Source organism: Galeopterus variegatus, unplaced genomic scaffold (assembly GCF_000696425.1).
Source record: "Galeopterus variegatus unplaced genomic scaffold, G_variegatus-3.0.2 Scaffold947, whole genome shotgun sequence".
Taxonomy (NCBI): domain Eukaryota; kingdom Metazoa; phylum Chordata; class Mammalia; order Dermoptera; family Cynocephalidae; genus Galeopterus; species Galeopterus variegatus.
The window spans coordinates 72,476-89,725 of record NW_007727058.1 but is presented as its reverse complement, the minus strand read 5'-3'; the positions used below and the strand labels follow the sequence as shown (position 1 = coordinate 89,725).

At 35.9% G+C, this 17,250-nt stretch overlaps 1 protein-coding gene across 1 annotated transcript in view; it reads right to left on the bottom strand.

The window, feature by feature from the left end:
• The window catches only part of SETD2 (SET domain containing 2), an 82,702-nt gene extending 67,266 nt beyond the window's left edge, over positions 1-15,436 (bottom strand). Inside the window, exons 1-6 of the mRNA XM_008573642.1 lie at positions 15,427-15,436; positions 9,713-14,094; positions 6,595-6,726; positions 4,040-4,168; positions 1,287-1,410; positions 217-294 (exon numbers count right to left, since the gene is read on the bottom strand). Of these exons, the coding sequence (XP_008571864.1) occupies positions 217-294; positions 1,287-1,410; positions 4,040-4,168; positions 6,595-6,726; positions 9,713-14,049 (4,800 nt within the window). The 5' untranslated portion in view covers positions 14,050-14,094; positions 15,427-15,436. The remainder of the gene's footprint in view (positions 1-216; positions 295-1,286; positions 1,411-4,039; positions 4,169-6,594; positions 6,727-9,712; positions 14,095-15,426) is intronic.
• Between the last annotated feature and the right edge of the window lie 1,814 nt (positions 15,437-17,250).

The window sequence follows — 17,250 nt, the reverse complement described above, 5'->3', positions numbered from 1 at the left end:
AAGCTAGGAGAAGGGTGGTATACAGATGCATACTCTATTCTATTTTTGCAATGTTTCTATAAATCTAAACTTTTTCAAAATAAATATTTTATAATAAAGTAGAATAGAAAAAGTAATTAAAAAAATTTATGAGTACATTTGACATAGGATCTAAAATTAAAGGACAGACAGCAACCTTTAACAAATATCTCAAACTCTAAATCCACCTCCACTTACCTTTTGGGTTTCACAGTTTGGTTCACAGCTATGATTCATGAAACGAGAACAATTTCCTTTTTGAGTAGCATCTATTATCTAGGGAAGGAGAATAATTTAAAAGTTAAAAAATGAGACCTTAAAGTTATTTGTGCATTTTGCAAAGGAAAAGCATTAAGGCAAATTTAAAATACACACACACACACACACACACACACACACACACACACATCCCTGCCCCCCACCTTGCTTTAGGAGAACTCTCTCATACTACTTTACAAGTCAAAGTGACAAGTATCTAACTGGTTCTTCTACAAGATCTGCTAACTAAACACATTTTACCTACAGGCAAAATTATCTCCATATCTATCAATGTCTCTTCCATTTACTTTTAGCTGTTTCTTATGTCCTATTACATTCCAATCTCATTTCATGTGTGTAAAACTTCATTTTAAATGCCCTAGTGCCATAGATCTCAAAACTGAGTGTGTATCCAAATCCCCTGAACAGTGTGTTAACACTTGCTGGGCCCACCCCCGCCACAGCTAGATAAAGCAGGACTGGGGGTAGGTCCCTAGAAATTTCCACACTGAATGTAGAAGCAAATAAGAGAATCTAGCTGAATTCTATTAAATTAAAGAGATTTATAAAAGTGTAAAACAATGCCACTCTTCTAAAAAAATTTTTTTGAAAATAGCTATTTTTCATAATACCATGTTACCTGTATCAACAAGTAATGGGCTTATTATTGCTACTTTTAAATGGATTAATAAATATTTTTAAATTTCTCAGTTTTAATTTTTAATATGATATTGATAAATATAACCCATACAAATTATATAAACCAAAGCACTTTTGGGATCATCAATTTTTAAGAGTTGTAATATGAAGCATGTATGTTTATATTTACATATTTATGTGAATACTTCCCTCCCTCTTCCATCCCTCTTTGTAAATAAATAGAAACTATTTATACTGTTCTGCCCCTCATTTCTGTTGCTTTATATATTTGAGATCAGTCAGTATCAAGGACTCTTTCAAACCCAACTTTTTCCAAATCTGTTTCAAGGCAAAACATCCATACTGCTCACCTCATCATTCTTCAGGGCCATGAAATAGTAGTGGATGTTTTTGTTTCGTGCATACTCCTTCACCCGAGCTTTAAACTCTTTATGATCAAGTACCTCTCCACAATATTCCAGGACAAAGGTGTTCCTGCAAAACAAAAAGAAGAAAATAATAGCACTCCCTGCTTAGGAGCTATATGGAAAATATATACATCCAGGCAAAAATAACAAATCTAAAGAAATACTGCAAAGTTAACAAGATTAATTGTCTCCTTCCTAACACTTTTCAAAGAATGTTGATTCTAAGAAGCTTTTATAATTTATAAATATTACTAAAATGCATATCCTTTCTCTGACTAGATATTAAAACAAATGTTCAAGTCTGTTGTATATCATGAAAAGAGTGATTCACAGCTGGGAAACAGCTCTGAAGAATTCAGGAGGCACTGAAAAATTAGAGGCTTTTTATTCTAGAAAAAAAGAAGGCAACTTAAATATAGCAGCCCGTCTGCTGCCTTTACTATCAAAGGCCTGTAATGATGTTAAAGGTCAAACCCAATACCCTTTCTCTGACCACATTGTGAGTTCTCTCTAGCATTTGTCAGTAATTATGAATTAATCTGTCTTTGGCTTCTTTTAGTTCTGCACCCTTGATTGTTCTTTCCTTGGTTATTTACGTATTTCTTCTGTATTCAAGATGCTAAAATTCTCAGTCTCTTCCTCCCTTTATTCTCTAAAAGTTCATTCTCACCAATGACTTCAACTACTACCTTTATGTAGACACATGCTTCACTATGCTTTGCTCCCAAGTTCTGACCTGAAATGGCATGCCTGGAAGTCATGCCCTGACACTAACCAAAGAGATTTTAAAAATGTAAATCGTGTGTATTTGTTTATAACATGCTGACATAATCAATGTACTTATTAAAGGAGGAGTTAACTTTGGCCAACTAAAAAAAAAAATTAAATCCTCTTAATTTAGAAAATAAAGCAGTTAAAAATGAATGAGAAAATAAGTTATAGTGGATATATGTGTATTTTTGCAGGAGTCCATCACAAACACATTTAGATCTCAATAATAAAAATCTGATTGCTCATGAATAAACCTAAAAAGTCAAACTCCTATCTTTATAACCAATACTTAAATTTTTCCTTTCAAAACCAACAAATATCGGGGCCGGCCCGGTGGCGCACTGGATAGTGCGCCGCTTGGGAAGCGCGGTGGCGCTCCCGTCCGAGGGTGCGGATCCCACATACAGACCGGTTCCCGCTCACTGGCTGAGCGAGGCGCGGGAGCAACGCCGAGGCTTGCGATCCCGTCGCCGGTCCCCGGTCCGGTACGGGGGCAACACTGAGGGTTGCGATCCGTTGCTGGTCACGGAAAAAAGACAAAAAGACAAAAAAAAAAAAAAAAAAAACCAAAAAAAATCATTTTTTAAGAAAAAAAAAAAGAAAAAAAAAAAAAAAAAAAAATAATTTTTTAAAAAAAAAAAAAAAAAAAAATAATTTTTTAAAAAAAAAAAAAAAAAAAAATAATTTTTTAAAAAAAAAAAAAAAAAAAAATAATTTTTTAAAAAAAAAAAAAAAAAAAAATAATTTTTTAAAAAAAAAAAAAAAAAAAAATAATTTTTTAAAAAAAAAAAAAAAAAAAAATAATTTTTTAAAAAAAAAAAAAAAAAAAAATAATTTTTTAAAAAAAAAAAAAAAAAAAAATAATCATTTTGAAAAAAAAAAAAAAAAAAAAAAAAAAAAAAAAAAAAAAAACCAACAAATATCATCTTGTAAGTAATACAGAATGAAGACAAAATTTGAGGTCCTACAATGTTGAACTTCCCACTTTCAGTCCCCTCCCTTGAGAAAAAGAAAAATGACACATCAAGCTGCCTTGTGAATTAAATGTGATAATGACTACAAGACACACATTATGCAGGATCTGGAACTTCATAGGAAAAAAAAAATATTTCCATTCTCTCCCCTACCAAAACCCAAATTCTCAACCCTGAACTTGCTCATTTAAACCTGACTGATGCCATTTGACATAGGTATTGTGGTCCACTTTCCCAAATGTCCATCAACTGATGAATGGATAAACAAAATGTGGTATATCCATACAATGGAATATTATTCAGCCATAAAAAGAACTAAGTGCTGATACATACTACAACACAGATGAAACCTCAAAAACATGATGCTAATGGAAAGAAGCCAGACACAAAAAGCCACATATTGTATAATTTCATTTATATGAAATCTCCAGAATAGGTAAATCCATAGAAACAAAAGGCAGTTTAGCAGTTGCCAGGCCAGGGAGGCAGGAAGAATGAGAAGATTCTGCTTAATGGGTACAGGGTTTCCTTTTCAGATGAAGATGTTTTGGAAGCAGACAAAGGTGATGGTTACACAACATTGTGAATGGCACTGTATTAAATGGCACTGAATGGCACTAAATGGCACTGAATTGCAAACTTTAAAATGGTTAATATTATATTATGTGAAATTTATTTCAATTACATGCCCCACTTAGTATCCAATAAACATTAAGCAAACCTGAGCAGCACTATCTTCCATTCCTACAACTGGTAGATTTCCTAACACTAAAGGGTTCCTGTAGGGATTTGCTTGTTTTTGTGGTGGGGTATGCCATAGTACTTTAACACTAACTAGAAGAATAACCATTAATAAACTTCCGTGTAACAGACAAATTACTTTCCTACAAAACATCTAACCAAGTTCAATGACACAAAGATGAAGAGAAGGGTGATACAAACAGAACTTACGAAGGAAGATCTTTGGCAGCTCTCAAGCCCCAGCCTTTCTTTTCTGTGAGTATGACTTCCACATCCGCATGCTGTTTTCTCTGAAACCGTCTGTTAGAACAATAATCCCCATTTGGACACCGAGAAGAACTGAAATGAAAAATGGGTGAAAATTAATTCTTTAAAGCAGCAAAAGTACCAAAACATCTTCACTAGAATGCATTAGGTAACTACATATATCCATATCTTTATTGCATAATCAGCATAAATGTGGTTAACCCCCAAGGGAGCCTTCCTCAATAATTCTTTCCATCACAAAGGAGTTCCTTAGAATTGAGTATCTACATTGTTACTTAAACAGATCATACCCACAATTCAACCCTGGCATCTGGTCATTACGAGAAAGGTTTGTGTACCACTTGCTGGGTGTTTAGAATACATTTCCAGGCTGCATGTAAGCTTGCAGTAATTGACAACTCTGCAGAGCTAACTTATTTTCTATCAGTGCACCTTCCCTTACATTCCACTCCAATCACCATTAATTTGGTATTTTGAATGCAGCTAACTACTCGATCTACATTTAAGAGAAAGCAAAGTCATTACTAAACATATCCTTGTTCAAAGTAAATGAATAAACATGGCAAGGCTCCTCCTGTGGATCCTAAGGTAAAAATAATAAAATCAAAACATCCACTGAATTTTTAATATTCCAAAGGTGGCAGATATAAAGGCTTTTAATGCCAATTAAAACTACAATAGAAATTACCAATCATTGGTCCGGCCTGTGGCTCACTCGGTAGAGTGCGGTGCTGATAACACCAAGGCCACGGGTTCGGATCCCATATAGGGATGGCCGGTTCGCTCTCTGCCTGAGCGTGGTGCTGACAACACCAAGTCAAGGGTTAAGATCCCCTTACCGGTCATCTTTTTAAAAAAAAAAAAAAAAGAAATTACCAATCATTTATATTAGCACCACGCTCTAACCAACTGAGCTAACCAGCCGGCTTACCAATCATTTTTAATACATTATTATTTATTGCCAAACCAGCAATAAATAACATTTTTATCTTTGCTCAAAGGATGAAGAATTCACTTTAGAGCAAGATATGAAGGAAAATTTTCAGGAGGGAGCAGGATTAAAGCAGAATCTCTAATGATACATAGGATATGGGCAGACAAGGAGAGCTAGAGATATAACTGTCCCTGCCTGTGTGCAGAAATAGGAACAAGGCCTATTTGGGGAAAGGGGAATAAATCATATGGATAACTTGATAAGGTGTGTTACTGAAGGATGGAAAGGCAGGCTGATGACATGCTATGAAGAACTCTGAATACAAAGCTAAGTTTAAACATAACCCTGAGGATAAGAGAAAACTATTAAAAGCTTGAGTGTGAGAATAACATGAAGAAAGAAATTCTGTACTTTATAGCTGTTTAGCAAGGTTAGCAGGAAAACCCAGAAGAATGCAGAGACTAAAGCAACATTATCAAATTAGAATAGTGCTAATCCTGTCTCCCCTTCTTACATCTGTACTGTCATCTCTATTTTTAGTTTGGATAAAGTAATTCCAAAAATGCCTCTCTTTTCTATTCTTTTGAGGTATACAAATTTTATTTTTGCAATACTATAACATGAGCAAAAACAAATACTGAGTTTTCGGAAAAAACTTCATTAACATTAAAAAATAAGGTACCTACACTAAAAACTCCTTAATATTCTTGCCATGTTAAAAACAAGGATACGGGCTGGCCGGTTAGCTCAGTTGGTAAGAACGCAGCCTCATAACCCCAAGGTAACAGGTTCAGATCCTTGTACCGGCCAGCCACAAGAAAAAAAAACAAGGATACAATTTTTCAATCAGATTGGTAAAAAAAATTTATCAAGCATTTTTTAACACAAAGATGTTTACTCTTTATAAGAAAAATATGGAAGCAAACGTCTATCAACAGAAGATTAATAATTATGGGTTAACTATGAATAGAATACATAATACAGCCAAGGGAAAGATTTAGGTAGGTCTATATGTGTAGCTCTGATTAAGTCTGATAACAAATCCAAGAATGGATATATAATAAGATTTTATATCTATGCATAAAAAGAGGAAAGCATCTACCTATGTTGGCATAGACATTAAAAGTTTTCTGAAAAGACTTCAAAGGGATTGGAGTTTGAGAGAGGAAGACATTTCACTTTATCCATTTTTGAAATGTTAGAGTTTTATCTCATTTTATAGTGAAAGCTAAAAAAACACCAACATTTACATCTCAGGATGCAAACACTACAAAAGGTAAAAGGGGACTGAATAAAAATTAATTTACTATGTTAGTATTAGAAATAAAACTACCTTATTGAGCAATTAAAATGTGCCAGGTACTATAATCCAATGCACAACGCAAAGGAAATTTGTCTTATTAATATCTGTTTTCTATTATATATTGGGGATTTTATTTCTTATATATACTCATCCATAAGTAGGAGAAAGGTTAAATTTTACTCTTCATTAATAATTCTTTTTAATATTTAGAGATATTTAATAGGAAGGTTGAGCAAATACAGAGCATTCTAATTTACTTACCATTCAATCATGAGGAGACGATTAAGACAATCTTCCCCACATGCTATTTCACCTTGAGCTCTTTCATCTTTGGAAAGGGGTGTACACTCACATTGCATTCGTTTAATATCCCGATGGGATTTATTCTTCTTTCTATTGGGTAAAATTTCATAAAAACTGGTTAAATAAATCTCCTGGTAATATTATACATTTATATATATAATCAAATATCTGCTAAATCTCATTAGATTCTCATTTAATGATTCCCGTAAGTCAACCATTCAAATGAAGAAAACATCTAATCCCTATCTTATGAGTCTGAAAACCCTAAGAACGATGTTGCAAAAAAGATGAGAGCAGCAACCTTAACCTTACCTTGGCAGATGGGAGGACAGGATAACTTCAAGTCTATCATTTTGGAACTCAGCTCTTATTTCCTAGTCCAGGTCAACTAAGCCTCAGATTCTGAGCAAAGTTCAAGTATTAAAGTCATATTGGGTCAGGAGAAAATAGGAAAGAAAACTCATAGGTTTCAAGTAGGGACACAGCTAGTTAATTAAACTTAAGTTTAAGAATCAAATCTCATGGATGAACAAATAATAGTTATGATACAAGGCTCAGGAAGAAAAAGACTTGCTGAAAAAGTTTTTAATTAGTTTTAACTCAATCAAAATTTTTAGGGCCGGCCCGGTGGCACACTGGAGAGTGCGCCACTTGGGAGTGCAGCGGCGCTCCCTTCGAGGGTTCGGATCCCATGTGGAGACCGGTTCCCGCTCGCTGGCTGAGCGCGGTGTGGGCGCAACACCGAGGGTTGCGATCCCGTTACCGGTCAGTAAAAAAGACAAAAAGGAAAAAAAAAATTTTTAGAAAATCCTTCAGTAACATCATGCTTGTATAAATCTTGCTTTAAAAGAAACTGAATTAACTTTTTAAAAATTGAAGTGTAATTACAGATAATCAGGCAAAGGTTTCAGAGAGCTAAACTTTCTCAATGCAGACAAACTTACTTTGGAGGAGAAAGGAAACTGTTCAAATCTAATTAGGTTCACTAAAAACCCATACCATTGTTTTTATTTCCCCCTCCTCTTTTTGGTGGCTGGCTGGTACGGATGCCAAGGTTTTCAAAGCAAAAACAAAAATGTGGTTATTTATTGGCCTTTCTGTTGAACTCTATTTTTGACCCTAGTCAAAATAAAATAAAATAATAAAATAATCAAGGATGGTCAAAAAAGATCTGCTTAAGATTTAGAGAACTATAAGTCTTCAATAACCAGACAGGGAAGAGAGTAGCTGCTCTAAGTAGCTATCTTAATCCCTAACTCTAATCTATTTTAGTCTTCAACATACGTTCTATTCTAGTCCTAGTTTTATCAAGTACCTAAAGAGTACTGTGAGAGTTTCAACTAAGTTTATGTAAAAAGCGTGATTCCTCTGGATCAACTCATGATACAATTCATTAATGAGTGTTATGAGTATACTTAGCCTAAAGATGACTAAAAATAAAATATGTATTTATAAGTACTTAACTATAATTTTGAAGAATCAACAGGCTTTATTTTGTATTGCTCTAGAAGGCCAAATTAGGACATTAGGGCACAGATTTTTGCAGATCAGCCTATTTTCATCAGATGTTAAAAAATTTTTTTTCATTATACTCATACTATTTTACAATAATTTGTCTTTTTGGTGGCTCCTAAATGCTTAGCATATAGCAAGCACTGCAAAATGCTAATGTTTTGTGATGCTTCCCACTCCAAACAGTGGAAGCTCTCCTATGCCTCCACCAACCAAATCTATGTGCATACAGTCTTGTATGTACCTGACTCTCACTGCTAAAGAAAAGCCAGAGATTGTTCTGATTAGTTTTATTTATATATTTTTAAAAAGACTCTGTAAGTTCAATCAGTCTATTCAAACAATTCCTACAGGGCACTACTTAAAATACCAATATTTTAAATTTAAATCTAACTTACAACTAGATGTAAACAGATTTAGCTGTAAGAGGCTTTCTATAACATAAAAAATAAAGGTTATTTCTTAATAGAAAAAACTCCCGGTGAGAAAACTTTAAAATAAAGGCTTTTACCTTATCCACAGCAGAAAATTCCTTCAATCAAACAAATTTTTGAATGCTCAAAAAAATGATGGCTAAGTTGATTGTGTGGAGGAAAATTTCTAAAAGGAGGGAGAGGGTAATAGGAAAGTATAGTTTGGTTGGTTTTTTTTTTCTTCTTTAAAAGCATATTCAACATAAGTTTATATTTAGAAAATAAGAAGATTATTGAGGAGGGGTAAAAGTTAAAAATAGATTGAGAAGCTCTGCTCTAGATAATTATATTTTCATTACTCCTACTCTCATTATACTTTGTTTCTTGTTAGGGATTTTTGATAAACCATTTTAAAATGTTACTTTATTGCCAAATTTAATCTATTAGCAAAAGGCTAAACAAAAACTGACAAAAGAAAACTGTTCAAGTCTTGTTCAAGCTTTATAAAGTACCTAATGATACTTCATTCCACACATTTTTCAAAAAGTAAGGGAAAAAATCCAACAAAACCACTTTTTTCTTCTCTAGGAGCAGACTATTTTGCTGAGGTTTTATTTCCTGTCACACTTTCACAAGTAAAATCAATCAGGGAAAAATTGGGCTATCCTAAAGTATAACTTTAGAACCAAAGAAGTAATAAGAGAAAAAAGTTATGCATCTGCTTTTCAAAATTTTTTTTTAAAAATTGGGGGAGGGAATCTGTACTATCAAATATAAATAGGTAAAAACACTTTCTAGATTATATTTTATTTCACAATTCCACTTCATGGTTAAGCTCATACATTCTGAATTGTTTAAAAGCTAACTTCTTTTTTTTTTTTTTTTTCGTGTCCGGCAACAGATCGCAACCCTCAGTGTCGCGCCCGTACCGGACCGGGGACCGGCAACGGGATCGCAACCCTCGGCGTTGCTCCCACACCTCACTCAGCCAGTGAGCGGGAACCGGTCTGTATGTGGGATCCGAACCCTCGGCGGGAGCGCCACCGCGCTCCCAAGCGGCGCACTGTAGCAGTGCGCCACCGGGCCGGCCCTAACTTTTTTTTTTAACAAAAAGAGTTTAAATTTGTCAAACAAGTATTAATCAGGCTTACCTTTCTGTTAAATAAACATTTTCTTCAATAAGATCAAAGTAACAAGGCATCTTCCCCTGCCTGGCACATTCCTTCCATCGCTGTGGGTCCCTGAAATCATCCATGACACAGGAAGGCCCAACCAGCACTGAGCCTGGGGTCACTGATGTCTCTCCCTGCTCTACTTCCATTCTAACTTTTTTTCTGTCCTGAAGCTCACCATCACTTTCAGAATCACTCTCCAATTCCTGCCTCCGTTTTTTAGGAGGCCCTCTATCTTTGATATCATTTTTTTCCAAGTTTTTTGAAAAATCTTTCTTTTCATTCACAGCTAAAGAGTCCTTATTGGAATTGCTGCTTATTTCAGGTGCTTGCACTGACCCCTTGTCCTTCTGAAGAGATAGAAGGAATTTACTGGACTGGCTGGAAAAGTGGGATACACTCCGTTGATCCCAGTTCTCCTCCTCTTCGCGATCATCTGTTAGAGAATCTGGTACCTGTCCTTGAATTCGATCATACATAACCTCAGTTCCAGGAGGTCTACCTGCTGATCTTGGATCCCAGTAGCCATTGCCTTGCCAGTAATTACGTGTCCCACCATACTGTTCAGCATTTTGCTGATACTTGTGCCCACCACAGGTTCCATAGCTGCTGTCAGGTTGCTGATATGTGGTAGTAGGCTTTTCTTGTTGAGAGAAGTCCCACACTAAGTTTCTGAACTCTTCGGATGAGTGTAAGACATCCACACGGGAGATCTCACAAGAAGAAAAACTCAACTCTGTTTTTCCCAGTCTACTATCTGGCCTGTTAGAGAAAGTGGTCTGCTGCCGAGACTTATTTGGGACATCTTCAAAATCAGAAGAATAAACTGGCAGCTCTTCTTGCTGCCTAGAAGATATTTTGGCTTTTACTATTTCCTCTGAATTTGGGTGACCTAAAAGGTCAGATTTCACATCTGTATGACTTGTACTATCAACCCCATCACTCTGAGGATGAGCAGTTTCAGGCAAGTGGTTATCTACGTGTTTTCTACTGGACTGTGTAAATGAAATTTCTGGATTTTTCTCTGTTCCTTTATGAAGGAAGAACTTCTCTTGAGGACAGCCTTTACCTGCTATACTCTCAAATTTTTCCTCATATGAATGTCTCCTTGACTCCAATCTCTCATCTTCCCAGTGGTCAGAATAGTGTCTGTAACTCTGACTGCTCCGAGAAGAACAAGGACTTGTTTCTTCCATAGGCAAGGTAGAATTCTTTGGCACAACCACAACAGACTGGAGACGGTTTCTTGGAATACTGCTATCATCAGAATCTGTATCTTCTGAGTCACTTTCATCACTTGAACTTTCGGAAGAACCAGAATAATCTTCATGGACAGTAGACACAATTTCTGGGGCATGACCACTGCTGTCACACTTTGAGGTATAAGTTACACCATCACTGTCTTCCATGGTTAAATTCAAGTCACAAGAAGAAAATACAACTTCTGAATCATCAGAAGCATGCACACGTCCTCTTCTTCCTTCTTCATCTAAAGAGATTTCTGGTTTTCCTCTTCTATCAGGCAATACGGAATTCCCTCCTTCTTGGGCCTCTTGCAAACATTTCCCAGGCAACCCATTATTATGCCTGTTTTCCCAGGAAGCAAATCCCTTTCCTGAATCAGGAAGGCCACTACCTACTTCTACTATTGCTTCTTTCCCTGAATGCTTTAAAAACTCTGTGTTTTTCTTATTCTTTAGCACTGCATCCAGAATTGGAGATGTGTTCTCTCCACACTGCAAGAGGGTTAAACCATCCACTTTTATACCTGGAAGACTCTGAAGAGATGAACCAATACCTGAACTCCCTACAGGATGATACAAGTCATCAAAGTGATTAACAGAAGCTGAAGTACTGCTACCAACGCTCTGCTTATATTCTTCACATGCTAATTTTGAGTACTGATCTGTCATATTTCTATTATCACAAATGACTGTTTTTGATTCCAAGTGCACATTCATAAAGCTATTTGAAGAAGTCTTAGTAACTGAAGGCTCAATATTTTCATCTTCAGAATAACACAAAGAAGTGTTGCTGTCATTTGAAGTACAATATATATCTGAATCTTTGGTTTTGCAGCAAGAAACTCTCATATCAGCTGGTTCTGTAACTATTGTTTTGGAATAATCTACAGTCATAACTGGCAAAGACATGAGCTTATCTTGGTGTGTTGACACCAAAAGTCCTATTTCTCTAAATGGGCTTTCTGACTTACTATGCTGCATGCAAGTATCATCCAAGTCTTTTTCTTTGCATCTACTAATATTCTGAAATCCATTTGATGAAAGCATACATTCTTTGATCAAAGGGGACACCTCCGATCCAGTCACGCTATCATCAGAAGTCATCAAAACAGCATCGGTTTTAGAAGTGCAAAATGTTGCCAAATCAGATTCTGCCCCAGGAGATCCGTTTACATTTAATTCTATGGGACAAAAACTTCTTAACTGATCTTTCTTCACTTTAGATAAAGAGTTTAATTCCTTAATACTATCACGGCTATCATGTCCTATAAATTCAGACTTAAAAATAGTTGATTCATCTAGCTTTTTAAAAGTAGGTGAATCATTTAATCGATTTGATGGAGAGGGAGACCCAGTCTTTTCTCTTTCAGGAATATTACTAATCATTCTTAATTCACTACCTTTTGAACAAGGAGTCTGTAAACTACAAGAATAAGACTGTTTGACTTCCTCATTTAATTCTGTACAACAGAAAGAATTTTTAAATTTATCAGACTTCGGTATAGATTTTGAAGGGGCAGATTTATAACGGGAAGCACTATTATCGTGCTTGGAATATGATGATCCCCGTCGGAATCCCAGTTCATTGGGGGGAGAACAACATCTTTTCATTGTTTCACTTTCTGAAGTCCTTTTGGATTCTCTTTCTAGTTTTGAAGAATACTTTCCTCTTCTCTCCATCTCTAAGTAAGAGGTCTCAGTTTTACAGTCCCGATCAGATTTAGAATAGGATGATGAAGTCCTTAGGTCTCTGTAAGAGGAGGAATGAGATGAGGTGCGTCTTGAATATGTCTTCTTATACTCATCTTCTGAGTCGGAACTCTCTCGTGCCCTGTTATCTGTATATGGCCGAGAATAGCGTATCCTCTCTCGATAAGGGGAACTCCTATGGTAGCGACGATCAGAGTCATAATAATAAGACCGTTCTGACCGGGAATAGGATAAACTAGTTCTACAGCCTCTGTCAGATCTCGAACGAGATCTGCTCCGCCTTCGCTCTCTTTCTGATCTACATCGGGAAGATACATACCGAGTATCTCTTTCAAGTTTTGAGTAGCTAAAATATTTATCATCTCTCTCTGTTTTAGATCGTGAAGATTTCCCTAAATCCTCACTTTTTAAAGGTGCTGAGCACTTTTTAAAATCTCTTTCCTTTTCAATGCTTGCCGAAAATTTTAAATCATGTGATCTTTGACTTGAGGAAGTCCGTACAGAATCTTCATCAGATTCTGAACCAAGGAAGGTACCTTCAGATTGTGAGGATTTCTTTTTAGAAACTGTTTTTTTAGAGCTCAGACTGATCTTAGAACTATCTGGAATTTCTTCTTCCTTCCCAATATGGGAATCTTCTTTTTGTGAGGCAACAGCTGCTTGCTCATTCAAAGTTTGAGTTATGTGTTCTTCTGAACTATTAGATACAGTGTCCTGCTTAGTATCCACTTCTAGAGATTCTGGTACAATTATAACTGGTGGTTCTTTCAGAGCTCTAACTGTTACATCTACTGGTAAGGGTACTGGTGCTGTCATTAGAACTGTTGTTTGCATGTGTGGCAAAGCCACTGGCTCTGTTACTGGTGCTGGTGGTGATGATGCTGTAGCTTGGGGAGGGGGAGGGGGAGGAGGAGGTGGGGGAGGTGGAGATGAGGGTGGTGAGTCTACAGTTGTTGATTCTGCTATGACTGCTGGTAACTGTACAGTGGGAGGAGGTGGAGATGCTATTGTTGCAGTAGTAGCCAGCAGTGGCCTGGACGTTACATGAAGCAGATGTTTCTTGAAATGAATTTTGCCCAATTCTACTCTTGATTTTGGTGGGGAAGACTCTTCTGTAGTAGATAAAGTATCTCCAATGTCTATTTTAATTTTAGGAGTCGAGTCTACTTGAAGAGGTACAGCCAGAGAATTTGGAATATCATTTTGCTTTTCATTGCCAAGTGCGGTGAGAAACCTATTCTGCAAAGTTTTCTTTGTAAGGCTGAAGCTGAATGACACCTTCTGTCGTCCCTGTTCCTCCAAATTAACTTTTGTCTTGGTGCCTTTGGGCAAAAAGCGACTAGAAGCAACACCTTTGAACATTGGTCCTTTGATGAAACCTGTTTTCTGCACATTTTCAATCTTTGCCTATAAATGAACAAGGCAAGCAATTATTACCACAATAAATAGCTACTTTCAAGTGGCTAGCATCACAAAATGTTTATCGGTCAGCAAAAGGAAAAGCCCTTTTTAATAATAGTATGAATTTCACTAAGCTACATAAGGATTTTTAAAAATTCTTTATTATGCAAATTTTCAAACATACTCAAAAGTATAGAGAGTAGTATAATAAACCCCTAGGCATCCACTCCCAGCCTCAACAATTACCCACACATTTTCATTCTTGTTTTCTGTTACATAAAAAATTTCATCCAGTTTTATAACTATTTTCCAGGTAGCATTTTTTTAAACAAGATTTTTTTTTTAAACCTGATATGTATTTAAAGGATGTATATAAATGGCAATAGCTAACATCTCAGTACTCAAAATAATTTGTTGTTCTGTTCTGAGAAGAAACATCAGAGGTCATCAAAACCAGTAGCCTTCTGGCATCACACAGAATCAGTTGGGTGTGTGATAAAAATACAGATCTGTGATCCACACTCTAGAGAATATCAATTCAATAGCTCTAAGGTGAAGCAAGAAGGTTTGTTTTGGTTTGGTTTTGGAAACAAGCACCACTGGCAATTCTGATAAAATTCCTAGGTTTATAAAACCACTGGTATAGAGCAGCTTCTCACCTCACTCATTTTACAGGTGAGGTAACCAAATGAGGACCAGGCCTTCCACTTTTCTGGAAATTATTTTGCCCTGGCACACCACCACTGATTCTGCCTGGGTTGAAGAAAGAACATAAGAAAACATCTATAGTAACAAACTCAAGCCTAAATTAAAGATGTTATACTTGCCATCTGGAAAATTTTTCTAACTGATGTTCTTTAATCAACTTTGGCTATTTAAAAGAATAATTTTCTCCTTTCAATATAGCAAAATCTGAAATCAGTTTTCAAAATTATATAGTAACCACTGAAGTGGGTAAGTGTTTTCACATGCATTATCATAAAGCAGTGGTTTTCAAATATTTTAGGAAACAGAATCCACTTTTTAAATTAAATTTTACATGGAAGCTCAATACATAAAAACAGGTAAAATCTGTCTCCAGAACTGCCAGCTTTCTCTACCTTTCCTAAAGCTCCTAGAGCTCTGAAGTTTAAAAACCATTTTCTTGAGATACTGTAATGAGTTATTCACTGGAGTGAGTTACTATACATCCAAAAACAAAATTAAGGAAAACAATCACTTCGTTTGACATTCAAAATGACACCTAAGTTTTGAATGTTTTCAGCTTTAATCCAATCTCCAAAATGTATTTAGAGGTCAATCCCATAATCACTGAATGACTAGTTAAATTATACTTACTTCATTTTCTTCCTCTCTATTTCCATTCAGCCAAGAAAACATGCAAAAGAATAAAAAAGAAATCATAAGTACTTAAAACTGATTGAAATCAACATTGTTTTTATTAAAATTTGGTATACTTACTACCTACAGGTATATTCTACGTGGACTATCCATTCCTTCATAGCCTCAGTTACATTTAGTAACAAGTATTTACTGAAGATAGTGCCAGGCACTCTGATAAGTGCTGGAGATCAAAGGTAAATAAAGCAGAATCACTGCCTTTAAGAAGCTTAAGGTTTCCTATAAGTTACAAGACATAATTTTGTTACAAAAGTAATTCCAACATTATGGAGTAAACACAAGGCTAGAAATACATACAGTGTAGCAGGTAAAGAAGAAGATTAGCAACTTAGCGGAAGGATACTAATACAAGGACTTTTTCCTAAAGAGAGGATTTGTTTTTGAGGAATATATTTGTGGGGACATCCCAAGCAGAGGGAGATCCCAGGGAACAGCACAGAGATTTAAAAAAAGAACAATATGTAAAAGGAAACCATAAACAGTTCAATATTACCTGAGAGTAAGCTGTAATGCAGAGAGAAGCCAATAATTAAGATGGAGTAGGGGACTGTAGCCAGGCCCAACAGCCAGGTTTCTCATGAGCAGAATCATAGTTTATCTTATGCAACAGTGGTTCTCAACCTTTTTTGGTATCCGTTCAACAGTCCCTTTGCTGAACGCAAGATATATACTTTTCTCCACATCACAGTGCATCTGCTCCATATCATAGTTGGTGGCTCTCTGAGCTCAGTTATGTTCTAACAAAGGTAACCACAGAGTATCCTGACTATGAGGAATCAAAAGCCAAAAGTCTGGTGTACACTAGTGTACCAAAGCATACCAGGGGACTATCTGCCTGGGGAAAGGGAAGCTACAAAAGGGAATGACAACCAGATTTGAATTTTAAGAAGGTCACTCTGTAGGCTATGTGGCAAGACTCCAATACAACAATCTGTTTTAAATGCCCCTTAAAAGAAATATACAAAAACCCTTTCCCCAAATGTAGACCTGAATCCATCACAATTTAATCCATTCGCCAGTGTCTGTGGTAGCCATACAAAACCAACTAATGAACGGGGGAGGGGAGGGAAAAACAGCCAGCAATAAATGGATGAGCTCTAAAGCAGTGCCAAGATTAAAAAAATTTTTTCCACTCCCAAACCACTGAAAAACTCATAAATACATAATACTGCCAAAGGATGCATCATACTATCAATGGCATCGTAGTTGGACAGAATTTTTTCCTTTCTTCATGATTCATATGACCTATGGCATATTAGATTTGATTTAAATAAGAACCAATGTGAGATTTTTTCAAGAACATAAAAGGTGCTAGAAGATGTCCAAGTACATGCTTGTCTGCATGGTACCTGTACACATAAAGTGCTGAAAACACCAAGGCTACCAGAACCCTTTCCTAAATCTCAGCAGTTTTATTTTAGACAGGCAGATGAAAAGGATAATCCTGACAAACTATGATAAAAATCATTGCAAGGTTAAAGGGCTAAAGAAACAAATTTGTGGGACTGGGGGTGGAGGAAAATGATAAAGGTCCAGTTCAGAAATCAGAAAATTGTTTGAACAAAAATGGCAAGACATTTCTCAGAACTTGATAATATAATATAGATTGGGCATCCCTAAACCAAAAATCAAAAATCTGAAAAATTCTGAAATCCCAAATACTTCTGGTCATTTAGGATAAATCTGTAAAATGTTTACAATAAAAAGAATGTTGCACAATCAGAAATTTGGGCAGGAAATATCAAATTTCCCACACCATAG